A 22,944-nucleotide genomic window follows, 5' to 3' on the forward strand; every position below is an offset into this window, starting at 1 on the left:
ACCGGAAAGATATCCTTCTGTGACAAACTAATATAATAGTCTTCTGATTTAAAAATGTTTTCTTGGCCAGGTGTGGTGGCACAGGCCTATAATCCCAGCAATTTGGGAGGATGAGGCAGGAGGATCACAAGTTGGAGGCACTTAGGAAGACCCTGACTCAAAATGAAAAATAAAAAGGGCTGGGGATGTAGTTGGGTAGTAGAGCACCACTGGGGATTAATCCCCGGTAACACACACACACACACACACACACACACACACACATACACACAAACACACACAATTTTCTGAACATTTACCTGGCATGATTAATGCCTAATAAGTGGATAAAATTCCTTTAACCATCTTAGTAAATGTCCTAGTTTTGGGAGAGAGACAGACAGAGAGGAGAGGGTCCTTTCCTTAAAAGAGTCCAAAGTCTAGTTGGGGAAAATGACATATAAATAAAAAAATGTAAAATAACATGAGAAAGATTTAGGTTTATGAACAAAGTGATATCAGCACTTGGAGGTGATAACTGAGATGAGGTTTTAAGGGATGAATAGAAATTTGTCACCAGTACAGAGACAGGGAGCATTCCAGAAGAAAAATATTACGTGTCACCACTTGAACTCACAGTTGAGGCAGAAAGATCAATTTCTGTCCTTGAAAAATGGAGACCAGACTTTGTACAGAAAGCACCTCAAAGTACAGCTACAGCTAGTGAGCATTTCCTACAAATTACCAGAGTAATAATGCTTGTCCAGGAAGCAAGTTCAGAGAATTAAACAAGAGACATTTGTAGAAAATTATCAGAGGTCTCCAACACTGATGTGATTAAGGCGTAAACACAAGGGAACTGAAATCCCGCTTCAACCCAACGCCTCACTTTCCTCACAACATTTCAAGTGTTGCCTTTGGCTGAACCTATTACTCAACCTGCTGAGAGCTAATAATTTATGCCGCACAGATCTTGGCGAGAGAAAAGGGAACCAATAATAGTAGGCAAAGCAGAGGCCTTAGAGGCCGTGATCGGGTTACGGCCTCCAGTTTCTTCTGAGTGTCACACTGTCTTCAGATGCTCACCAACCTAACTGGTTCCCATACTTACTTCTTGTGCTCGCCTTTCCCTTGCCTTTCACTCCTCTCACTCGGTCAGTTTCCCCAGATTTCGGGACCCGGCTTAGTAGCTGACCAGCTCCTCGCTAGGCCCGCCTTTCCCCACGCCCCAGCCTGGGTTCCAGCTGCAGCGACAGCGACAGCCCGGCCACGGCCCCGCCCACTCTTCGCGGTCTCCGCCGCAGAAGCCGAGCGGAGGGGCGGGGCGGCGGCGGGCGCGGCAGCGGCGCAGGCGCACTGAGCTCGTCGCGCCGAGCAGCAGCTATGGAGCAGGCACTTTCCGACCCCGAAAGGCTGCTGAAACCTGCGGCCTTGGAGCCGCTGGGTCGTCCTGACGCTGGGCTGGAGGCTGGGGTCGGTGAGGAAGCCGAGGGGGCCCGGGAAGAGGGCTCCGGAACCGACACGGTGAGGAGAAGGGGCGGCAGAGGCCTCGAGGCCTGTGTCCGGGCCTAGTGGGCTAGGCTGGGCTCTGCGGGTGGGCTCGGGCTGGGTGGGTCGCCGGGAGCGACTGGGCAGGCAGAGGCCGCAGGTGCACCGGGTGTGTGAGAGGGAGGCTCTCGGTGGAAAGCAGGGGTTGTGGGTGGGGAGCGAACGTCAAGCGCTCGGGAACCGGGGGGCGGGTATGGGAGGCGCGGCGGGGACCAGTCCGACCCGAGAGACTGGAGGCGCGGCGGCTTTCAGTGGTCGCTTCACCTGGGTGTCTGGTCCAGAAAGTGCAAGGCTGATATTTCGTGGAGTCTGACAAGGGGTTTTGCTGGGAAGATGGCTATTTAATGGGGGCACTGTGACGGGTGAGTAGCGGCGTTTGAGATGGAAGGGAATGCCAAACTAGGGTTGAGCAGCAAGTCTGGGGCAATAAAGAGGGGTGACTCGGTGCACCTGTCGGGAAATTGAAGAAAGTGCAAGGTTCTAGAGAAGGTACAAATGAAACATTTATTACTACTTGTTCGACTACTAATTTCTTTATTTGGGGTAGGTGCCCTGTTTCCTATTGGAGACTTACATGTATCCACTATGTCCCTTTCGATAATCAGTGATTTTACTTGTGTAAGGAAGATGTATTATTCTATATTTGTAAGTGCTTTAATTCCAAAGTATATTCATTCTTAATGCAAGTTTTGTAGACCACGTTAAATGGAAGGACTTCAGAAGTTCAGTATAGTGCTTCATGTTAGACCTCCCTGCCCAGTCTCCTTCAGTATGCATGGTTCATCCAGTCATTTTGTTTCTTTCATCCCATGAAGCAGGTGTTAGTGCTAATATTAAACTGCCTATTCTTTAGTGGATAAAGAAAAGTTAAAGTTGTTTGCTTAATTTAAGATTCAACTTCAAGTTTAGAGTTCAGTTAACTAGGGAAGGTTTTGCCTGCTTCAGAAAATAGCAAGACATAGTAGCATAAAGACTTTTTTCAGTGTACCTTTAAGTTAAAAAAATAATTTTTAAAGAACAGTTTTAGGTTCACAACAGAATTGAGGGGGAGATGCAGAGATTTCCTGTGTACTCCTGGTCCTCACATACACAGCCTCCTCCATTGTCAACATCTTCCATCAGAGGGTACATGTTAACATTGATCATCATCACCCAAAGCCCATGTTTACAACAGGGTTCACTTCATGCTGAGCATTCTGTGGGTTTTGAAAAAGGTGTGATGACATGTATCCACCATGATAATATCATACAAACTCTTTTCACTGTCCTGAAAATTTTTTCTGTCCTGCCTGTTCTTTCCTTCCTCTCCAGCTCACTCCTGTTTGCTGACAACCATTTATTTATTTATTTATTTATTTATTTATTTTTTATTTTTTTGGGGGGTGCTGGGGATCGAACCCAGGGCCTTGTGCTTACAAGGCAAGCACTCTACTGACTGAGCTATCTCCCCAGCCCCCCATTTATTTATTTTTACTGTTTATATAATTTTGTCTTTTCTCAATGTCATATCATTGAAATCATACAGTATGTAGTCTTTTGAGACTGGCTTCTTTCACATAGTAGCATGCTTTTAAGGTTCTTTCATGTATTTTTATTGTTTGATAGTTCATTTCTTTTTAGCTCTGAACAATATTGTTGTTCAGATATACCACAGTTTATCCGTCTGCTTATTGAAGGACATCTTGGAACCTTTCAAGTTTGGGCATTTATGAAGAAAGCTACTATAAATACATGCATGTGCAAGTTTTAGTGTGGAGTTTTCAACTCTGTTTGGTAAATACCTAGGTGTACCATTGCTGGATCATAAGGTAAGAATGTATCCTGGTGCTCATGCCTGTTATCCCAGCTACTTGGGAGGCTGAGGCAGGAGGATCCTAAGTTTGAGACTGCCTCAGCAACTTAGTGAGACCCTGTCTCAATATAAAACATAAGGGTTGGGATTGTAACTCAGTGGTAGAGCATTTGTCTAGCATGTGTGACACACTGGGTTCCATTCTCAGCACATCATATAAATAAATAAAATGAGGATCCATGAACGAGTTTAAAAAAAATTATACATACATATATATATATATATACATATATATATATTCAATCCCCAGCACAGTGACCCCCCAAAAAAGGAAAGAATTTTATTTTATAAGAAAATTACAAACTGTCGTCCAAAGTGTTGCTACCATTTTGTTCTCCCACCAGCAGTTAATGAGAGTTTTTGTTGGTACACATCCTTGTCAACATTTGATATTGCCTATGTTCTAGATTTAGAACATTTTAATGTATATAGTGGTACCTTTTTGTTTTAATTTGCAGTTCTCTGATACCAGATGATGTGTAGCATCTTTTCATGTGTTCATTTGCCATCTGTGTGACTTATTTGGTGTCTATTAAGATGTCTATTAAGGTTGTTTGTCCTTTTAGTTTTTGGTGCTGAAACTCAGAATGAACCATGTCCATCTTTTTAACTGGGTTGTTTGTTTTATTATGGTTGAATTTTTTTTTGTTGGTTTTGGTTTTCAGTGTTTTTGTGTGTGTTACTGGAGATTGAACCCAGGGCCTTGAGCATGCTACGCAGGCTCAGTACTACTTAGCTATATCCCTAACTCTTTTTATTGTTGAGTTTTAATTTTAAGTTTACTTTTTATCTTCTCTTAATATAAAATAATAATTTTAGAATTATTTGTGGAGTAGTCATGATCTCATTTAAAAATGAGAAAAGTATGTGTATTCTGTAATGCATAAATGTGACTCTTAAATGATTTTGTGCAGGTTCTTGCCTGTGATTTAATTTTTCTATTTCTTATTATCATTTTTATTGTGAAGTATATCAGTAATGCAAACAGGCTTTCACAAAATAATTAATTCTTTTGAAGTCCCCATGTGTTCTCCTGGATTACTGTGCCTTTACTCCACCACAGAGGTAACCGGTATTCTGAATTTTGTATTAATAATTCTCTTGCTTTCCTTATAATGTTACCATATGCATCTCTAAACAATGCATTGTTTGGTTTTACCAGATTTAAAATTTTATATAAATGGAATATTTTTTCAATGACATCCTTTCTTAAGGATTCCCCTAAAATGTGGCTTGCTTAGTTCATGTTCATAGCTCTGTAGTTGCCATTTTATAGATTATCCTTTCTTGTAGACATTGGATTAATGAAATTTTTGCTATTTTAAAAAGTTACTACTACCATGAACTTCCTCCTATATATCTTTTATTGTAAAATGTCCAAGAGTCTAGCATAAATTTAGGAGTGGAGTTACAGGATTGTAAGGTAAGATGTTCAACCCTAGCAGTTTGTGTCAGATTGTTTTCCAATGTGGTTATACAGTTTATATTCCCATTAGCAGTGCCTGATATGTATCTTTACCAATGCTTAATATTTTGAGATTTTAAAATATTTTTCAGTCTTGTGGTTATTTCTCTGTTTCTGTCTCTCTCAGTATTTTTAATGGTTCTGGGGATCAAACCTCCTCATGCAGCCCCTATACCTCTTACTTTATTATGCAGACCTAAATTTTGATTGTGATAAGTTTTTGTTAATTGTGATCAGATTTAGATATTTAGCATAAAATCACAGTATAGAACATAAAGGCTGTTAATTTATAAATGATTATGTCAACAGAAAAGGAGTCTAAGGAGGTCCCTGAGAAGGGAGAAAGCAACTCCAGCTCAGGGCTGTCAGATGATGATGATGATGATGATGATGATGATGATGATTATTTTTTGTACTGGGGATTGAACTCAGGGGCGCTTAACTATTGAGCCACATTCCCAGCCCTTTTTTTCAGGGTGCGTCAAAACAGACCAAACTTTTTAAGGAAAAAAAAAAAGGTTTATTTAAGAAAGCAAAGAAATTTACTCCGAAAAACAAGCAAAGGGAGAAAGAGTACAGGTAATATAGAGTGAGATGCACTTTGCAGTCCTGGGCTCTCCCTAAATAGTGAACATGGGAAGTGCAAGGGTGTGTGTGTGTGTGTGTGTGTGTGTGTGCACGTGCGAGAGAGAGAGAGACATCCTCCTTTTTTTTTTTCCTAAAAAATATATATATATATATATATATTTTTTTTTTTTTAGTTGTTGGTGAACACAGTGTCTTTCTTTTATTTTTATGTGCTGCTGAGTTTCGAACCCAGGGCCTCATGCTTGCTAGGTCAGTACTCTATCACTGAGCTGCAATCCCAGCCCCATCATATCATCCTTTTGAGCTCAGTCCTCTTAATCATGGAGCACAGGTGGGCCTTGTTGGTCTGGTTCTTTCAGGATCTCCAGAATATTGTCATCCAGTCAACTATTAATTAACGTTTGGAAATACTCAGATCACAAGTCTCTAACAGTATTTTTCCACGACTTTATTTAGTGTAAAGAAAATATGTTGTGTTAGCTAGCAATGTATGTAGGCATTAATCATGTATACTCACAAAACTCTAAAATTCAAGGGCTTTTTAAGAATTTAGGCCTGGTGGAAAACAGGCTTAGGAGGAAAGTTGAGGATGTCCATGGAACTTTGTAGATTTAAAGTTAGTTTCTTTTCCTTTCCCTGTTAGTTTTCTTTCTACCTGTTCTTACTTCTTCTGTCCATCCTCAGTCATAGGGCTGGGGATGTAGCTCAGTGGTAGAGAATGAGCTTTGCACACATAGGCCCTGGGTTTAGTCCACAGCAACACACACACAGAAAACAGGTGTGTTAGCACACAGCCAGAAATTCCAACTACTTGAGAAGCTGAGATGGGAAAATGTAAAATTCAGGACCAGCCTGGGTAACTAAGTGAGACCCTGTCTCAAAAAATACAAAGGACTGGGGATTTAGCTCAGTGGTAAAGCAACCTTGGGTTCAGTCCTGCATAACACAAAACAAAAACAAAAAACCTCCCCAAAACCCAAAGTGATATAACCCAATGTATATCTGAATCAGAACACTGCATTGTACCTCATAAATATGTACAAATATTATGTGTAATTAAAAATTCACACACTGAAAAGTAAATAACTTTAAAGTATTTCTTATTAATTAAAAAAGCCTGTTTATTTTGTTTAAGATACTTGAAAACTCAGAAATGCTATCCTATAATAGAAGTTGGACTTATGTATTATTTCCTGACATTTTTGGAAACTGTTTGAAAATATATGTAATAAGAGTCCATCTTATGGGCCTTCCTAAAATACCTCCTTAATTTAGTGATTCATAAAGAAGGACAAGCCAGATGAGCATAGTGGTACATATCATTAAGCCACTGCAGAGGCTGACGGGGGAGGATCACAAATTTGAGGCTAGCCGGGGCAACTTAGCAACATTCTGTCTCAAAAATTAAAAAGGACTGGGGATGTAGCTCAGTGGTAGAGTGCCCCTGTGTTCAATTCCTAGTATGGAAGGGGAGGAGGGGGGAAAAAAACCACACAAGACATTTGGACAGAAGTTTCACATTATCTGGTTAAACACAAATTTATTCAGTTCCCCTCCAAAAACTGGAAACCTTCCTTTGAGGGTTATCTAAACTCTTTCCTCTTATTTGAGCCTCTGTTCCATTCAGTCCGTCTATAGTTGAGCATAATTGCGATAGCTTTGTTACTGGTAGGACCATGGGCTGAGCAGAAAGGGAAGTTAGATTTTTCATTTATGAGGGTTCTGTAGAGTGGGGCTCTACTTTTTACTTAATTCTCAGAATTAAGTGTACAATGAAAATGGTGAACAAATACTTAATATTAATGGTAAATGGACAAATGTCCAATATTTGTCCTTCCTTTAAAGACTTGGACATCAACAGCCACCCTGGAAATGTAGGACTAAAGAACAAAGAAACGGCATATACAAACAACTAGAAAAATATTATCTTAAGATCAGATGCCCTCATTGCATGTTAACCAGTTATGAGTAGTTTGTGCTGGCTTAGGTCTCACGTATGTGTTACAGTCGGTAGAGGATAAATCAATAACATAAAGAATTTAAGGATTTAAGATTCACACAGTGGTTAAGTGCCCCTGAGTTCAATCGCCAGTACCAAAAAATAAAAATAAAATAAAATAATAAAAAGGACTAGGCACGCAGTCAGTGGTATAGTACCCCTGCATTCAGTCCCTAGTACCCAAAGAAAAACAAAACACAACATTCTTACTAGCAATTGTATGAGTTGCCAGTTCTCTTCATTTTTATCAGCATTTCTTGTTTTCTGTTTTTGTGATGGTTGCTGTTCTGTTGTTTGTGAAGTGGTTTTAATGTGCACTTGTAATAAATAATCCTGGAGGGGAGGGTCTTTTCTTTGTATATCATCTTTGGTAGAGTGTCTATTCAAATCTTTTTTCAGTGTTTTTAATTGGTTGGTTTGTCTTGTTATTGAGTCTTAAGTTTTTATATTTTGGATAGAAATGTTTTACAGGATATGTGATTTTCAGTTATTATTTTTCCCAGTCCTAACAGATTTTCTCTTTTTCTTACTAGTGTCTTTTGAAGAGAAGTTTTTAACTTGATGAAGTGTTTCTTTCTTTCTTTTCTTTTTCCCTCTATTGTAGATTTCCTTTTTTTTATATATTTTTTTTAGTTATTGGTGGACCTTTTATTTTATTCATTTATTTGTATATGGTTGCTAGAATCAAACCCAGTGCCTCACACACATGTGAAACAAGCACTCTACCACTGAGCCACAGTCCCAGCCCTGCTTTTGGTTTTGTATCTAAGATGTCTCTGCCTATTCCAAGGTCACAATGATTTTCTTTTTTTTTTTTTTTGAAAAGGTTTTGGACATTTTATTACTCACTCCTTGGTGGCTGTGGGCCAGGAAACAGTGGAGGGCTCTATCATGCCTACAAACAGGGGGAATATATAGGATAGGTTGCGGGCCCACTGCACAGGTGGATTTCTTCAGATGTTTTATGAGTATGCTCCTTTACAATCAGGGTTATTGTTGAGAGAAAAGAAGTGGCCAACTCCCCCTCTCCATTTCCTCATTACATTCTTTTAGAGACTTTCTTATCTCACTGCAAGCTTTTCTAGGCATTGATGAGGGCCTCACGACAGGGCTCTGGAAGCACATTACATCCATATCTTACAACAACAGTACAAAGAGCAAGAACCTATCAGCAAGCATGCTCAGGTAATTAAGATAGTATTAATTTGTTTAGACACTTAAGGCAAGAGATCTTGTTTTAGTTCAGTACTGTTTTATCCCAGTGTATTCCATCCTGTTTGTGGGTTGGACTACCCAGGGAAGTCCTTGTGCTGTAGTCACTAAGAATTCTCTGCAGAACCAATAATTTAGTTGGTATGCTGTGCAACTTCTGTTGCCCAATTCAGGAATAGGTTACTTGTTGCTAACCTTGGGAGAATATGACAAATGTTCAGTAAATACAAAGAATGGCAAATCAGTTATATGAGGCAGTACATAGGCAGTACATACATGATCTTGTATCAGTAAAGCAGCCTGCACAATAGGCTTCCCAAAGCAAGTGTACCATACCTTTGTTTGCACTTCACAGTATGGAAAAAATAAGACACCTGGGGAATATGTAAATGCCATAAATGGATACAAAGTGTTCCTCAGGTAATGACACCCTAGGTAACATCACCTATACTTGTGAGGGCCAGGTTCCCAACACAGTAGGCCTTCCTTGTAAATCTAGACATTCCCTCCCTCCCTGCAAGAGGCCAGTAAGGCATACTACTGGGGGCTTACTTGTACAATCAATGATCAACTAATGGTTCCTTGTCTCTGATGTGATGTCTTGAGGAGTTTGCTGCAGAAAATTGTTACTTGTGCTCCAGGCTGGTTTTAAAAAAATGTTCAGTGGAAATGTCCTTTATCTGTAAACTTAATGGAGGTGGCCATGGGTGAGATAACAGACATAACTGCAGGGCCGCTGATGTCTGAGTTTCTCACTTAGTATGCTCTGTGCCTCGAGCAGATGAGCAGCTGTCCCTGCATAGAGTTATTTCAGTCCTTAATACTTGTTTCAGCAGCCATTCATTCTTTCAATGAATCCAGTTCCTGTTGGATTGCAAGGCATGGAAAATCCATAACATGTCCCGATCTTGAGCCCACAATTGTATGTTTTGGCCTGTGGAATGAGTTCCTTGGTCACTCAGTTATCTGTGGTGTGCTATATACATGGCACCCAGCCAGATCAGTCTCTTAGTAGTTGTCTTCTGATTGGCTCTTTTGCTGAAGAAGGTTTGCATCAAGCTGTTACCAAAAGCTCAGTCCTTGTCCCCAATGTCAATTCATACCAATTTAATAATGAGAATAGTTTTGAGGAAAAGGAAAAAAAAGGTTTATTGCTTTGCTAGCAAAGGAGAAACAGGGGACTCCAATCCCAGAGGCTGTGGCTTTGCCCATCAGGGAAAACAGAGGGTGTTTTAAAGAAATTCTTCAAGGGTTGCATTCCAGATGTGCTCTGGTAGGGAGTCACAGGACACCCTGATGGTATGTTAGATATTCACTTCTTTTTTTTTTTTTAATTTTTTTTATTATTGTACACAAATGGGATAAATGTTGTTTCTCTGTACATGGTGTAAAGGCATACCATTTGTGTAATCATAAATTTACATAGGGTAATGTTTGATTCATTCTGTTATTTTTACCCTTCCCCCCACCCCTCCCACCCCTCTTTTCCCTCTATACAGTCCTTCCTTCCTCCATTCTTGCCCCCCTCCCTAAACCTAACTCTAACCCTAACACTAACTCTTCCCACCCCCCATTATGTGTCCTCATCCACTTATTAGCGATATCATTCTTCCTTTGGTTTTTTGAGATTGACTTATCTCACTTAGCATGATATTCTCCAGTTTCATCCATTTGCCTGCAAATGCCATAATTTTATCATTCTTTATGGCAGAGTAATATTCCATTGTATATATATACCACAGTTTCTTTATCCATTCATCAATTGAAGGGCATCTAGGTTAGTTCCACTGATTTTTTGAAACTTCAGTTTCAGCTCTGTCTGAACCATCTGAGTTATTTTTTTGTGTATGATTTAAGGAGGGATCTGATTTCTTTCTTTCTCTCTTTCTTTCTTTTTTTTTTTTTTTTTTTTTTTTTTGCAGTTGGGTATTTTTTCTGTTCTGACCTTCCTTGGTACATTTGTTAAAAATCAGCTGACCTTAAATTAAGTGTAAGTCTTGGGTTCAATCCACACTACCCATCCCCCTCAAAAAAAGGAAGGACTTACTTCTAGATTTTTACTTCTATTCTGTTGATGTCTGTGTCTGTCCTTAATGCCAATACCACACTGTCTTGGTTACTTTAGTTTTTTAATAATTTAGAAATAAGGTAAAATAGGTCTTCTAACTTGTTCTTTTTCAAAATTGTTTTGAATATTCTAGGTTCTTTGTATTTCCATATACATTTTAGGAATAGCTTATCAATTTCTATAAGGTATTCTGCCAGTATTAAGGAGTTTAGAAGGATGAGTATGTTAGTATGTTTTATAATATTTCAATAATGTCCTATGCATAATGTTCCTTTGTCATTTGGAATTTATTATTGTGAAAGCTAATGCAAATCTGGTCTTTATTCTTCTTTTCTGCCTGAGTCTTGTTAAGATTTTTTCTTATTTTGAAAATGTTTAAATTTCCTAATTCATCGTGGGTGGACCACATGCCTCTCAGTTTGATGCCTTAGAGGAGAGTTACTGGGAATTGAACCCAGGGGTGCTCTCTCTACCGCTGAACTACACATCCTGTCCTTTTTATTTTTACATATATATCTTTTGTATCAATTTTTTATTGATTCATATTTTATATTTTCAGGCAGTTTCTTTAAGTTGCCTGGGCTGGCCTTGAATTTGTGATTCTTCAGCCTTAGTGTCTGGAGTTGCTAGGATTACAGGTGTACAGTACTGTGTCTTGCTTTTGGTTTTCCTTTTAATTTTACTGATGATGATTGTTTCTGCTCTGTATCTTAGGCTTTCTTCTTCAGGAACTTTCATTACTTAAATGGTGTTGGTTTTCCTATTTCTTTTGCTGTACTGGAGGTCAAAGCCAGGAACACTTAGCCACTAACTACATCCCCAACCCTAAAAAGTTTTTATTTCGTGGTATGGTAGAGTCTCACTTAGTAGCCCAGGCTGGCCTTAAACTTTAGATCTTCCTACCTTAGCCTTTCCAGTAGCTGGGAATGTATAGGCATGTGCCACCACACCTGGTCAGGTTTACCTGTTTTAAATCATTGTCCATCATTTTCACTTCTTTTGCCTTAGCATTTTAGGACAGTTTCATTTTCCCAACTGTCTTTTTTTTTTTTTTTTTTTCGTTTTTTTCTTTCTTTCTTTTTTTTTTTTTTTTTTACAGTGAAAAACTGGCATTTATTTTCCTCAAAACCAAATGCTGGGACATGATTATGTTTAAAAACTAACCAATGAAATCAGACTTTGATTTAATGAAAAATTACAATAGTCACATTCCAAAAGTATATATATAAAAACACTTAAAAGTTACTCCTAAACTCACTCTTCGGCAAAACCTGCCCGGAACTGATTAGGTACAATGTATAAAAAGACACATATAGCACTTTCTAGCACAAAAAATTTCAAAAAACACAAGAATAGAATATATTTATAAAGAATATTATTATATAAACAAAAGCAACTCAGAAATATTATTTCTCACACATAAGGCAACTAATGCCCTGTCGTCTTTCAAAATCCTTTACAAAAGGAGATAGCTATATAAGTTCTGGTTCAGGGGGTTTTGGTTATTTTTTTAATGTTACTTTTTCTTTTTCTTTTCATCTGCTTCCATCTTAAGCTTAACTTCTTCAGCTCTAAGGGCTCCCAGTTTCTTGTTCTTTGCTTTCTTAACCTTTTCTTTGATGGCAGCCACGTCAATTTTAGTTTCAGTAGATGCTTCCTTAGGTTTCACAACTGTTTTTTCTTTAGGTGGAATAAATGCTTTGTTTCTTTCCTCTTGTCTTTTACTGAGAGCTTCTGCTTGTTTAGCCTTTATTGCTTCCATTTTCTGTCGCTTCTTTTGATTCGCCTTCAAAAAGTATTCACCGCTAGCCAATTCTCTATCAATCTGACCCTCTGGTTGCGGTGGTGGAAATGGTGTGTATGCTTTCTTAACAGTTTTCTTCTTCGGTTCCTTGCGTTTATTCACATTTTTGTGTTTGAAGTGTGGCAAGAATCTTTCCCAACTTTGTGATCGTAATTCAGAATCTTTTGCCAACTCTCGTTTAATCATTAAGGTTTTAATGTTATAAATGGGATGAATATTCTTCATAGTATCTAGAACTACTTTTCAAACCTCTTTTAAGCCACTGAAAGGTCCAATGGCTGAAACTGTATTTCCCTGAACCATAATGTAACAGTTTGTTAGGAGTTCCAATGCTTTCAAAGTAGAGCCTTTTGGACCAATAAGCCATTGTCTTCTTTTTACAAATCGTTCCTTATTTCTTACTAAGGAACCTATTTTAATGATATCGCATGCGACATCATCCTGAAGAATCCGTACTGCCTGTTCAAATGAAACACTCCTTGCCAACAGTTTTATTAAGTCTCTGGCCCTAATGATGATATATGGGTCAAAAGTCTTCTTAGTAATACAAACAGTCATGCTGCCCTCAGTCAGGTCCAGGGTTGCTTTAACATGATTTTCATTCAAGGCCTTCTGCACCAAAGGCCAACACTCTTTCAAATAAGCCTGTCTATATTTGGGGAACAAAGTTGCAAAACTGCTCTCTTCCAAGAGTCCTCTCGGATTGCCCTCTTTAGAAAAAGCTGGTTCCTTCCAATCATCAGGAACAGTGAGGAGTTCTGATTCATCTCTGTCCTCCGGCTTCGACTTCTCGTTGCAAAATTCACTTTTTCCAGCTGCGGTAACTGGCCGGCTCGGCACGGAAGACGCCATTTTCAAATTGCCTCCTCGTTTTTTCTTTTTGTACTAGGAATGGAACCCAGGGACACTTTACCATTGATTTACCTGGCCAGCCCTCTTTATTTTTTTTGTTTTGAAACAGGGTCTCCCTAAGTTGCTGAGGGCCTTACTAAGTTGTTGAGGCTGGTCTCAAATGTGATCCTCCTGCCTCAGCTTCCCAAGTTGCTGGGATTACAAGCATGCACCATAGTGCCTGGTCTGCTGAGTTGAATTTTTGTAGTATCAGTTTTTCTGCCCAGAATTTTGTAGTTTTGCTACTTTATTTTTCAATTCTTTGCATTCTTTCTATCCTGAGTTATTTCCATACATCTCAGTATGTCTAGGAACCTGTTTTATTTTTATATTTTTTCTTTAATATTCAATATAATGGTGAATAATATTTTATCAGTGTTTTCCTCAGTGTTTGAAATATGATTAATTAAATAAATTAAGTATTATAAATACACATTCTGTCCATCTACAATGCAAAGTTTTATTGTTGTTTGCAGAACTGGGACTTGAACTCAGGGGACTCTACCTCTGCACTACATCCCAGACCTAAAATCCTAATAGTTGATGTATAGGCTTGCATCCCTATCTGAAAGCCTGAAATCTGAAATATTGCAAAATTTGAAACTCTTTGAATGCCAACATAACTACACAAGTGGAAAATTTCACACCTGATCTCCTGTAACTGATCACAGTTAAAACTCAGGTGCACTAAAAATATTGTTCAAAACTACGTTTAGTTTGTGTTTATAAAGTGCATGTGAATCACAAGTGAATTTCATGTGCAGACTTAGGTCCCATCCTTGAAATATCTCATGTATATGCAAATATTTCAGACTGTGAAAAAAGCTAAACATTTTTGGTTCCATGCATTTTGGATAAGGGATACTCAACCTGACTCCAGACCAGTCTTCATTTTGGGTTTTAATCTTAAAGACCACCACAGATAGACAGTAGTACACTGCCAGGGTTGAGAATTACCATGAACTACTTGAGCTCAGTCAAATTATCTCCATTATCTTTCTATTCCTAATGACTGTCATTATAGATACTAAATATTATTCAGTTAATAGTTTCTTAATGTTCCTTTTATTATTATTATCTGATGCTGTAGTTTAGATCTTGAATATTCCTAAAAGGAATTGTTTCTATTTTTTGTACTGTCACATAGCTCTTTCTGGACTCATAGTGCATAGGCTTAATTTTTGGTGTATAACTGTGTTTTGTTTTGTTTTTTTTTTTTCTTTACATATCTTAATTTTTATTTTTACATAATTTCAGACTTACAGTAAGATCATAAATAAGCACCCCCAAAATAGCATTGTCCTGTAATGCAAATTCCTCTGATATTCACGCAGGAGAAGGATGTTCCTTGAGTACTTCAGGTTGAATTTCTTAAAAACCAAAGCACTCTTTGACATAAGTAAATACAAATATCAAGTCAGAATACTATTATCTAGCTATAAACTTTGTTCAGATTTCTCCAGTTGTCTTAGTTGAGCCCTTTACAATAAATAAAAGAAAACCCAGATCATGAACTGCGTTCATTTCTCTTGACTCCTTTAATCTAGAACATTTCCTCAGTCTTCTTTTGTCTTTTATGATGTTGACATTTTTGAAGCATATCGGTCAGTTATGTTTTAGAAATTCCCTTGTTTGGGTTGGTCTGATGTATCCTTGAGATTAGATTCTGTTTTGAGATGAACTTCGCAGTGATCCAGATTCCAGTTTCTCTCATCCCTAGTGATAAGAATTCTGCTCACTAGGTTAAAGTGATGTCTGATAGGTTTCTCCACCTGTAAAATCACTACTGTGGAAAACAGGAGTGGACTGAGTGTTCTGTGTAACCAGAAGATTGCCCTTCAAAGAGCTATTGGGAGCTTCAGAACTTCCTTCAGAAACTGGTCAAACTTGCCAAATATCATTAAGCCATTGGAATCTGACATCTATTTGTCTAACATTTTCCTACCACATAATGGTTGCTAACATAACTAACTGAAACCAAGGTCAACTAGCCTCAGCCCTCACTGTCATAAGCAGTAATCATAAAGTTGAGGAGGAGGCTGATGGACTGTGCCACCCTGATTTGGTGAGTAGAAGGAAGGCACTTATTCAACTGATAGTAGATGGATGAGATGATGGTTTTGAGGTGGGATACACTGATTTCAGTGCTATGGTCCAGTGTATTAAGGCCATTGTCTCAAAAGGCTTCAATCATGTTCCAGATATCAACCAGATGAAGGTTGCATTGTTTTTGTACAAAGCATAATTTGCAAGCTGTTCTATAAATTGGTAATCATATGACATCAAAATTCTGTTCACACATTTCTTCTCTGCCACAGTCTTCCTCTTGTTTCCACCTTCCTCGATCATGCTGTCTCACTTCCCTGCAGGAACTGGGGACGTCGGGAAGGTATCCAGCTGCCAAAGCCTCCTCCACCTTTTTGGGCCTGGCCCCCTCCTATGTGTTTTGCTGTAGTAAAAACTGCCCTTGATTACATAATATTTATATATTATTATATATATATATATAAACAATATATATTGTAATATTATAATGTAAATATTGTAATATATTTTATTGTGTTTTAAATTAAAACATTTTTGAATTTTGGTAGTGAGCAAGGGAGAAAAAAGCCTATCATAGCAGTTATTGCAAGGCCTCACTTCCTTGTCCTTATTTCACGATGGATTAATTTTGGACTAATTTGGATTAATTTTAAGACTTTTTGTAAGCATATTCTTCCCACAAATAACAGCTTGTGAACCAGCAGTGTTGTGTTTATTGTTTTTCTTGGTCCTTTGGTACATATACAGTAATGTGGTAGGAAAGAAAAAGAATCTACATTTCTTGTCAAAAAATCTTGAGCCAGGAAGGGTTCTGCATACCTGTAATCTCAATGGTTTGGGAGGCTGAGGCAGGATGATCACAAGTTCAAAGCCAGCCTCAGCAATTTATCGAGTCTGTAAGCAACTTAGTGAGACCCCATCTCAAAATAAAAAGAAGGGCCAGGGTTGTGGCTTAGTGGTAAAGTGCCCCTAATTTCAATTCCTGGGAACCAAAAAAAAAAAAAATTCAACCTTACATGTGAGGGCTTATTTCCGGGGTCTGAATTTTATTCCTTTGATATATCTGTATGTCTGTCTTTATGGCAGTACCACACTATTTTGATTACGTAGTTTTGTAATAAGTTTTGGAGTCATAAAGTGGAAGTCCTCTTGCTTTTTTCTTTTTTAAGATTGCTTTGGGTCTTTGGGGTCCTTGCATTCATGTAACTTTTAGGATAGGTTTTTCAGTTTCTGCAAAGAATATCAGAGATTTTGATAGGAACCATATTGACTCTGTACATTGCTTTGTATAGTATTAATATCTTAACAATTTTAAGGCTTCTCACCCATGAATATAGGGTGTGTTTTCATTTATTCATGTCTTCTTTAATTTTGTTCAGCAATGTTTTGTAGTTTTCATTATACAAATCTTTCACCACCTTAAATTAATTCCTAACTTTTTTCTTTTTTGATACTACTGTAAATGTAATTGTTTTAGTTTTCTTTGGAGATTGTTCATTGTTAGTATGTGGAATACAACATATCATCTGTAAAATCATTTTATTTCTTCCTTTCTAATTTGGATGACTTTTATTTCTTTTTCTTGCCTATTTGCTCTGCCTAGATCTTTTAATACCATATTGAACAGAAGTGGCAAAGGTGGTGCATGTCTACAATTCAGTGGCTTGGGCAACCAAGGCAGGATAGCAAGTTCGAGGCCATCCTCAGCAACTTAGTGAGACTCTCAGGAACTTAGTTAGACCCTTTCTCAAAATAAAAAATAGAAAGAACTGGAGATGTAGTTTAGTAGTAAAGCATCCCTGGGTTTGATCCCTGGCACCCCAATCAATCAATCAATCAATCAAACAAACAAAAAACCCATAGCCTATTTTGACTAATATAAATACAGGTAGTCCTGTCCTTTTTTGTTACTCAATGCATGTAATACCTGGGTTTTGTTTTTGTTTTTTTTCTTTTTTGGTAATCCTGTGGGTCAAACACAGGACCTCATACATGCTTAGGCAAGTGCTCGGCTACTGAGCTGTACCCCTAGGCCTGCATGGAATATCTTTTCCCATCCTTCACATCTATTGTTATCTTTGTAGAGTATGCCTCTTGTAGCTAGCATATAGTGGGTCCTGTGTTTTTGTCCACTTGCTTATCTCTGCCTTTTGATTGGACAGTTTAGTTCATTGCTATTTAAAGTAACTACTGATAAGAAAACACTTACTTCTTGCTATTTGCTATTTGTTTTGTATATGCCTGATAGCTTTTTTGTCCTTATTTTCTTGCATTATTATATTCATTTGTGTTTGATAATTTTTTGTAGTGAAATGCCTGAAATCTTTTCTCATTTCCATGGTGTGTATTCATTAATGATTTTGTGTTTACCACGGGATTAAACTTAACCTCCTAAAGTTATAACACTCTATTTTTGGGGGATGGCTACCAGGGCTTGCACCCAGGGGTACTTAACCACTGAACCACATCCCCATCCCTTTTTAATATTATATTTAGAGACAGGATTTTGCTAAGTTCTTAGGGCCTTGCTAGGTTGCTGAGGCTGACTTTGAACTCGAGATCCTTCTGCCTCAGCCTCCCAAGCTCCTGGGCTTATAGGTGTACACCATCACACCTGGCTGTGACACTCTAATTTGATGTAATGGAATTCTGTCTTTTTACTTTGTGTGCTTCCAAACACAAACAAGTAAATACTTTTAAATATATTAATCTCTTAAATCATTTAGAGAACAGAAGATGGAGTTACAGATGAAAGTTAGAGTACTGTTAGCTTTTATTTGTTTCTATTTATTTATTTTTTGCTACTAGTTTTTAGACTATTATTTTTTCTTAATTTATTATCTTTTAAATCATGTAGAAGCTGGTCATAGTGGCACACACTTGTTATCCCAGCAACTTGGGAGCCTGAAATAGAAGGATCGCAAATTTGAGGCCAGTCTCATCCACTTAGCAAGACCCTACACAACTTAGTGAGATACTGTCTCAAAACAATGAAAGGGCTGGGGATGGAACTCAGGGTTACAGTGCCTCAATCCCCTATACAAAAAAAAAAAAAAAATCATGTAGCAAACAAAAAGTGGAGTTTACAAACTGCTTTTACAATAATACTAGTTTCGTGATTATCTATGTATATACTTTTAGTGACATCTTTTTTCCTTCATACATTTTTTAATTACTGTCAAATAGTTTTTCATTTCACCTTGCTTGTCTCCTTTGGGCATTTCTTAAGGGACAAATATAAAAACTCCCCAGTTTTTTGGTTTTTGTTTGTTTTTTAAGCGCAGAATTAAAGCCAGGAATGCTTTATTACTGAGCTATATCTCTAGACCTTTTTAATTTTAACTTTGAGACAGGATCTCACTAAGTTGCTTCTGGCCTGGCTGAGTTTCTGAGGTTGACCTTGAATTTGCAAGCATCCTGTCTCAGCCTCCTGAATTGCTGGGAATAGAGTTGTGCACCACCATGCCTGGCTCCCTCAGTTTTTGTTTGAGAATGTCTTTTTTTTCTACATTTTTAAAGGCTAATTTTGCCAGGTACAGGATTATTGGTTGACAGGTTTGTTTAACACTTTGAATACTCACTGCCTTTTAGCCTTCAAATATTTTTTTCTTTGCAAGTACTGATTATTAAATGTATGACTGCACACATGAGGCAAGGACTCCACCACTGAGCTATATCGTCAACTCCTCTTTTCACTTTATTTTAAGACAGGGTCTACTAAGCTGCCCAGGATGGCCTTGTGATCCTCTGCCTTCCTCCTGTGTAGCTGGGATTACAGGCTTGTACCATCATACCTGGCTAGCCTCCAGAGTTTCTTTTCTTTTTCTTTTTCAAAAATTTTTATTTATTTATTTGTTTAGTCGTTGATGGATCTTTATTTTTTATTTATTTATATGTGGTGTTGAGAATTGGACCCAGTGCCTCATACATGCTAGGCAAGCACATTACCACTGAGCTCCAGTCCTTTTCTTCTTGTCTTTTAAATCAACTTCAGTCTATAAAAAATACCTAGTCTACATGATAGAAAAATCTCTCCTGCACTTTTGCGTTGATTCACACTCAAGGCTTTCCCCAAAATGTACAATATGAGGCAACACTTTCACTATTTGGGGCTGGGGTTGTAGCTCCATGGTAGAGCACTCACCTAGCACATGTGAGGCACTGGGTTTGATCCTCAGCACCACACAGAAGTAAATAAATAGAATAAAGGTATTGTGTCCATCTACAACTAAAAAAAACAAAAGTGATTAAAAACTATAGTGTAGAAAGACCATATGAAGGGAACCTCTGGAGTTTCCGATGTTTAGCCTGTTGTAATCCTACGGAGAATCCCTTGTATGTGATGAATTGTTTGTTTCTTGCTGCTTTCAGGATTCTGTCTTGACTTGGAAAAGTTTGATTAAAATGTGTCCCAGTGAACTCATCTTACATGGAGTTTGTTGAGCTTCTTTTTTATGGTTTGTGTCTTTTACCAAATTTGTGAAGTTTTCACTCGTTTCTTCTGATATTCTCTATTCCCCTTTCTCCGGTCTCTCCTGGGATTGCCAGTGTCCCTTTGAACACTTTTCACTTTCCTTCAATCTGTCTTTCTTTCTTTGCCTTAGACTTGATAATTTTTATTTTCCTATCTTCCAGGTTGCTGATTTTTAAAATGTACTTACTCAGTTCTGCCTTTGAATATCTCTATTCAACTAACTAATGTCAGTTAGTGTACTTTTCAGCCCTAGCATTTCTTGGTTGTTTGGTTTCCTCTCTCTACTGATACTTACATTGTGTTCACACATCATTTTCTTGGCTTTCTTCACATATTTCCTTCTTCTTTGAGCATCTTTAAGATAGTTGTTTTAAAGTCTTTATCTAGTAGATATGTAATCAGATCTTTTCAGAAGTAGCTTCTGTGCATTTATTTATTTATTTATTTAGAATGGGCTATAGTTTCTTGTTCTTTGTACTTTTTTTTTTTTGTTTGTATGATGGTATTGGGAATTAAACCCTGTACCTTGTTTATGCTAGGCAAGCATTCTACCAGCTTTACTTTCCTGTTCTTTGTATGCTTTGTGATTTTTTTTCTTCTAAGTGTTGAAAACAGTATCTTTGAATCTAAAAATGTGGTATGTTTGGAAATCAGATTCTCCTCCTACAGAATTTGCTATTATTTGTTGTTATTTTAAGAGTTTTGGTTGTTGCAGGCTCTGTGCCAAAGATCAGTCTGAAGCATAAACTTAAAAGTCTTGATAGGTCTTTTCTGAGCCTGAGCCTTTCCCTGGATGTTTGTGGTCACTTTCTAATTTCCCCCCAAATATCCAATTGTTTTTGAATTTCCAGGTTTTTTAACATCTAGCTTTTAAGAAGGAGAAAAATGGAGGGATAAATGAAGGGTCCTGGCCCTTTAAGTCCCTCCAGGAGTCACTTATGCCAGGGGAAGGCTTGTAACAATGTGAGGATGTTCAACAATGGCCACTACCTTTTTATTCCTCTCTGATTAGAAGCGGCAACCAACAGTAGTGGACAAGGTCCTTTTTTGCCCACTTTGACTCCTGTAAGCCATGTGCAGGCTACTCCAGATAACACTGCAGAGCTGCCTTCCACAGGGCTGGGGTGTGGAATGGGTAGCTGCCACTGTGCTCAGGCTGAAACTGATCTTAATTAACCATATTTTGTCATCTAAGCCTTCCTCTGAAAGTTGCAATCTTTCTTCAGACTCCAGAGTTCCCAAATATTTTATATCAGAGTGTGCCACTGCATTTGTTGTCTAGATGGGGAGACAGATTCCTGGTACTTCCTACTCTACAATCCTCCTAGAATCATCTGTGTATAAAGTATCTTTAACATGTTTTCTTACCCATTTCTATATAGACTTATTCTTGACCACTTACACAGAATGTCTGAATTTTAATAAATGTATGGTACCTATTTAGATACCTCTGAAAAAGTTACTGTACTACAGTGTACTACAGTATGTTAATAAAGAGTGCTTTTCATTTGATGCTGTCATTTAGCAATTCCTAACAACTTAAGAAATATAAGAAACTATCTAGAATTATGTACCAATGATGGGTTTTATTAAATTAGCTGTGGACTTTTCAGTAGCATCTTAAAGTTTTTTTTTTTTTGTTGTTGTTGTTGTTGTTGTTCCATTTTTGTCCAGATGACAGAAAATAATTTTGGATTGAAGAAGATAGAAATCAGTGTGTCAGAGGCCGAAAAGAGAACTGGAAGAAATGCCATGAACATGCAAGAAACATATACTGCTTACCTCATTGAAACAAGGTTGGTGATAAGAATTAAGCTTAGGTTTAGGTAGAAAGCTTTTTCTGGTAACTCCTATCTATAGTTTAGTGGACTGAGATTGAGTAAGGCCAAAGTCACTGATTCTTAATTCCCTTAGAGATTTTTAAGTGCATTCCTGTTCATAGGAGATCAATTCTTTTAATAAGTATCAGAATATGTATCTTTTTTAGACTAGGTAGGAATGCCTTGGGAGGTAGTATATCATTCCTTAATTCTTGTAATTTGTTTAAAATTGCTATTGATAACATCTACTTATATGTAAAGGTTAAATTGATTGTTACATGTAAAACCAGTTAGGTATTATTGAATATTCATTGAATGATTGATAAATGGGGTAGTTCTGGCTTCACTGAAGTCTTATCTGTGTTTTGCCATTTTGCAGTGACTAGACCCTGCTTTAAGTCACCTTTTTTGTGGGAGGTACTAGGGACTGAATCCAGGAGCACTTAACCACTGAATCACATCCCCAACCCTTTTTTTTTCCTTTTTAATTTTTATTTTTTGAGACAGGGTCTCCCTGTGTTGCTTATTAGGGCCTTACTAAATTGCTGAGACTTTTGCTCCTCCTGCCTTAACCTCCCAAGTCACTGGGATTACAGGCATACACCACCACACCTGGCTCTTTTTTTTTTTTTTTTTTTTTAGTAGATTTTTCTACCTGTTGTAGGTGTACTGGTTATAGGCTTCATTTATTATTAGCAAAATGTAATTTGTTTGTTTGTTGTTTTGAGTACTAGGGATTGAATCCAGGGATGCTTTACCATTGAGTTATATCCCCAGTTTTTTTTATTTTTTATTTTTGAGACAGGGTCTCACTAAGTTGCTTAAGGCCTTGCTATATTGTTGAAGATGGCCTGGAACTTGCAGTCCCCCTGCCTTAGCTTCCAGAATCACTAGACTTAAAGACATGCACCACTGTGCCCAGTATAAGATGTAGGTTTTGTTGGTAGCTAGTTTGAAACTTGAGATTAACCTGGCTATTTCTTTAGCTAAAGTTAGGAATCTGATTTGTATTAGTTTTTTGTTGTTTTGTCTTATGTTTTGTGGGTTTTTGTTGTTTAGAGTTTTTTTTTTGTTTGGTTGGTTTTTTTTTTTTTTTTTTTTTTGGTGTTGGGGATTGAACTAGGGCCTTCCTTAAGTTATGCAAGCACTCTACCTCTGAGCTATACCCCAAACCCTTTTAAATTTTTCATTAAGAGAT

General features: G+C 37.7%; 2 protein-coding genes and 1 pseudogene across 3 annotated transcripts in view; 1 reads left to right on the forward strand and 2 right to left on the reverse strand.

The window, feature by feature from the left end:
• Positions 1–1,335: 1,335 nt before the first annotated feature.
• Snx4 (sorting nexin 4) overlaps positions 1,336–22,944 on the forward strand; it is a 64,642-nt gene continuing 43,033 nt past the window's right edge. For both annotated transcript variants that reach the window (XM_047564486.1, XM_047564487.1), the window contains exons 1-2: positions 1,336–1,503; positions 21,601–21,722. In XM_047564486.1, the coding sequence (XP_047420442.1) occupies positions 1,363–1,503; positions 21,601–21,722 (263 nt within the window). In that variant the 5' untranslated portion in view covers positions 1,336–1,362. The remainder of the gene's footprint in view (positions 1,504–21,600; positions 21,723–22,944) is intronic.
• Positions 12,040–13,367, reverse strand: LOC124993009 (KRR1 small subunit processome component homolog). The gene is given in 1 exon segment (XM_047564488.1): positions 12,040–13,367. A coding segment is annotated over 1 exon segment (1,140 nt). The 3' UTR covers positions 12,040–12,227.
• Positions 15,190–15,755, reverse strand: LOC124992776 (dystrobrevin beta-like; annotated as a pseudogene).

Source organism: Sciurus carolinensis, chromosome 9 (assembly GCF_902686445.1).
Source record: "Sciurus carolinensis chromosome 9, mSciCar1.2, whole genome shotgun sequence".
NCBI lineage: Eukaryota > Metazoa > Chordata > Mammalia > Rodentia > Sciuridae > Sciurus > Sciurus carolinensis.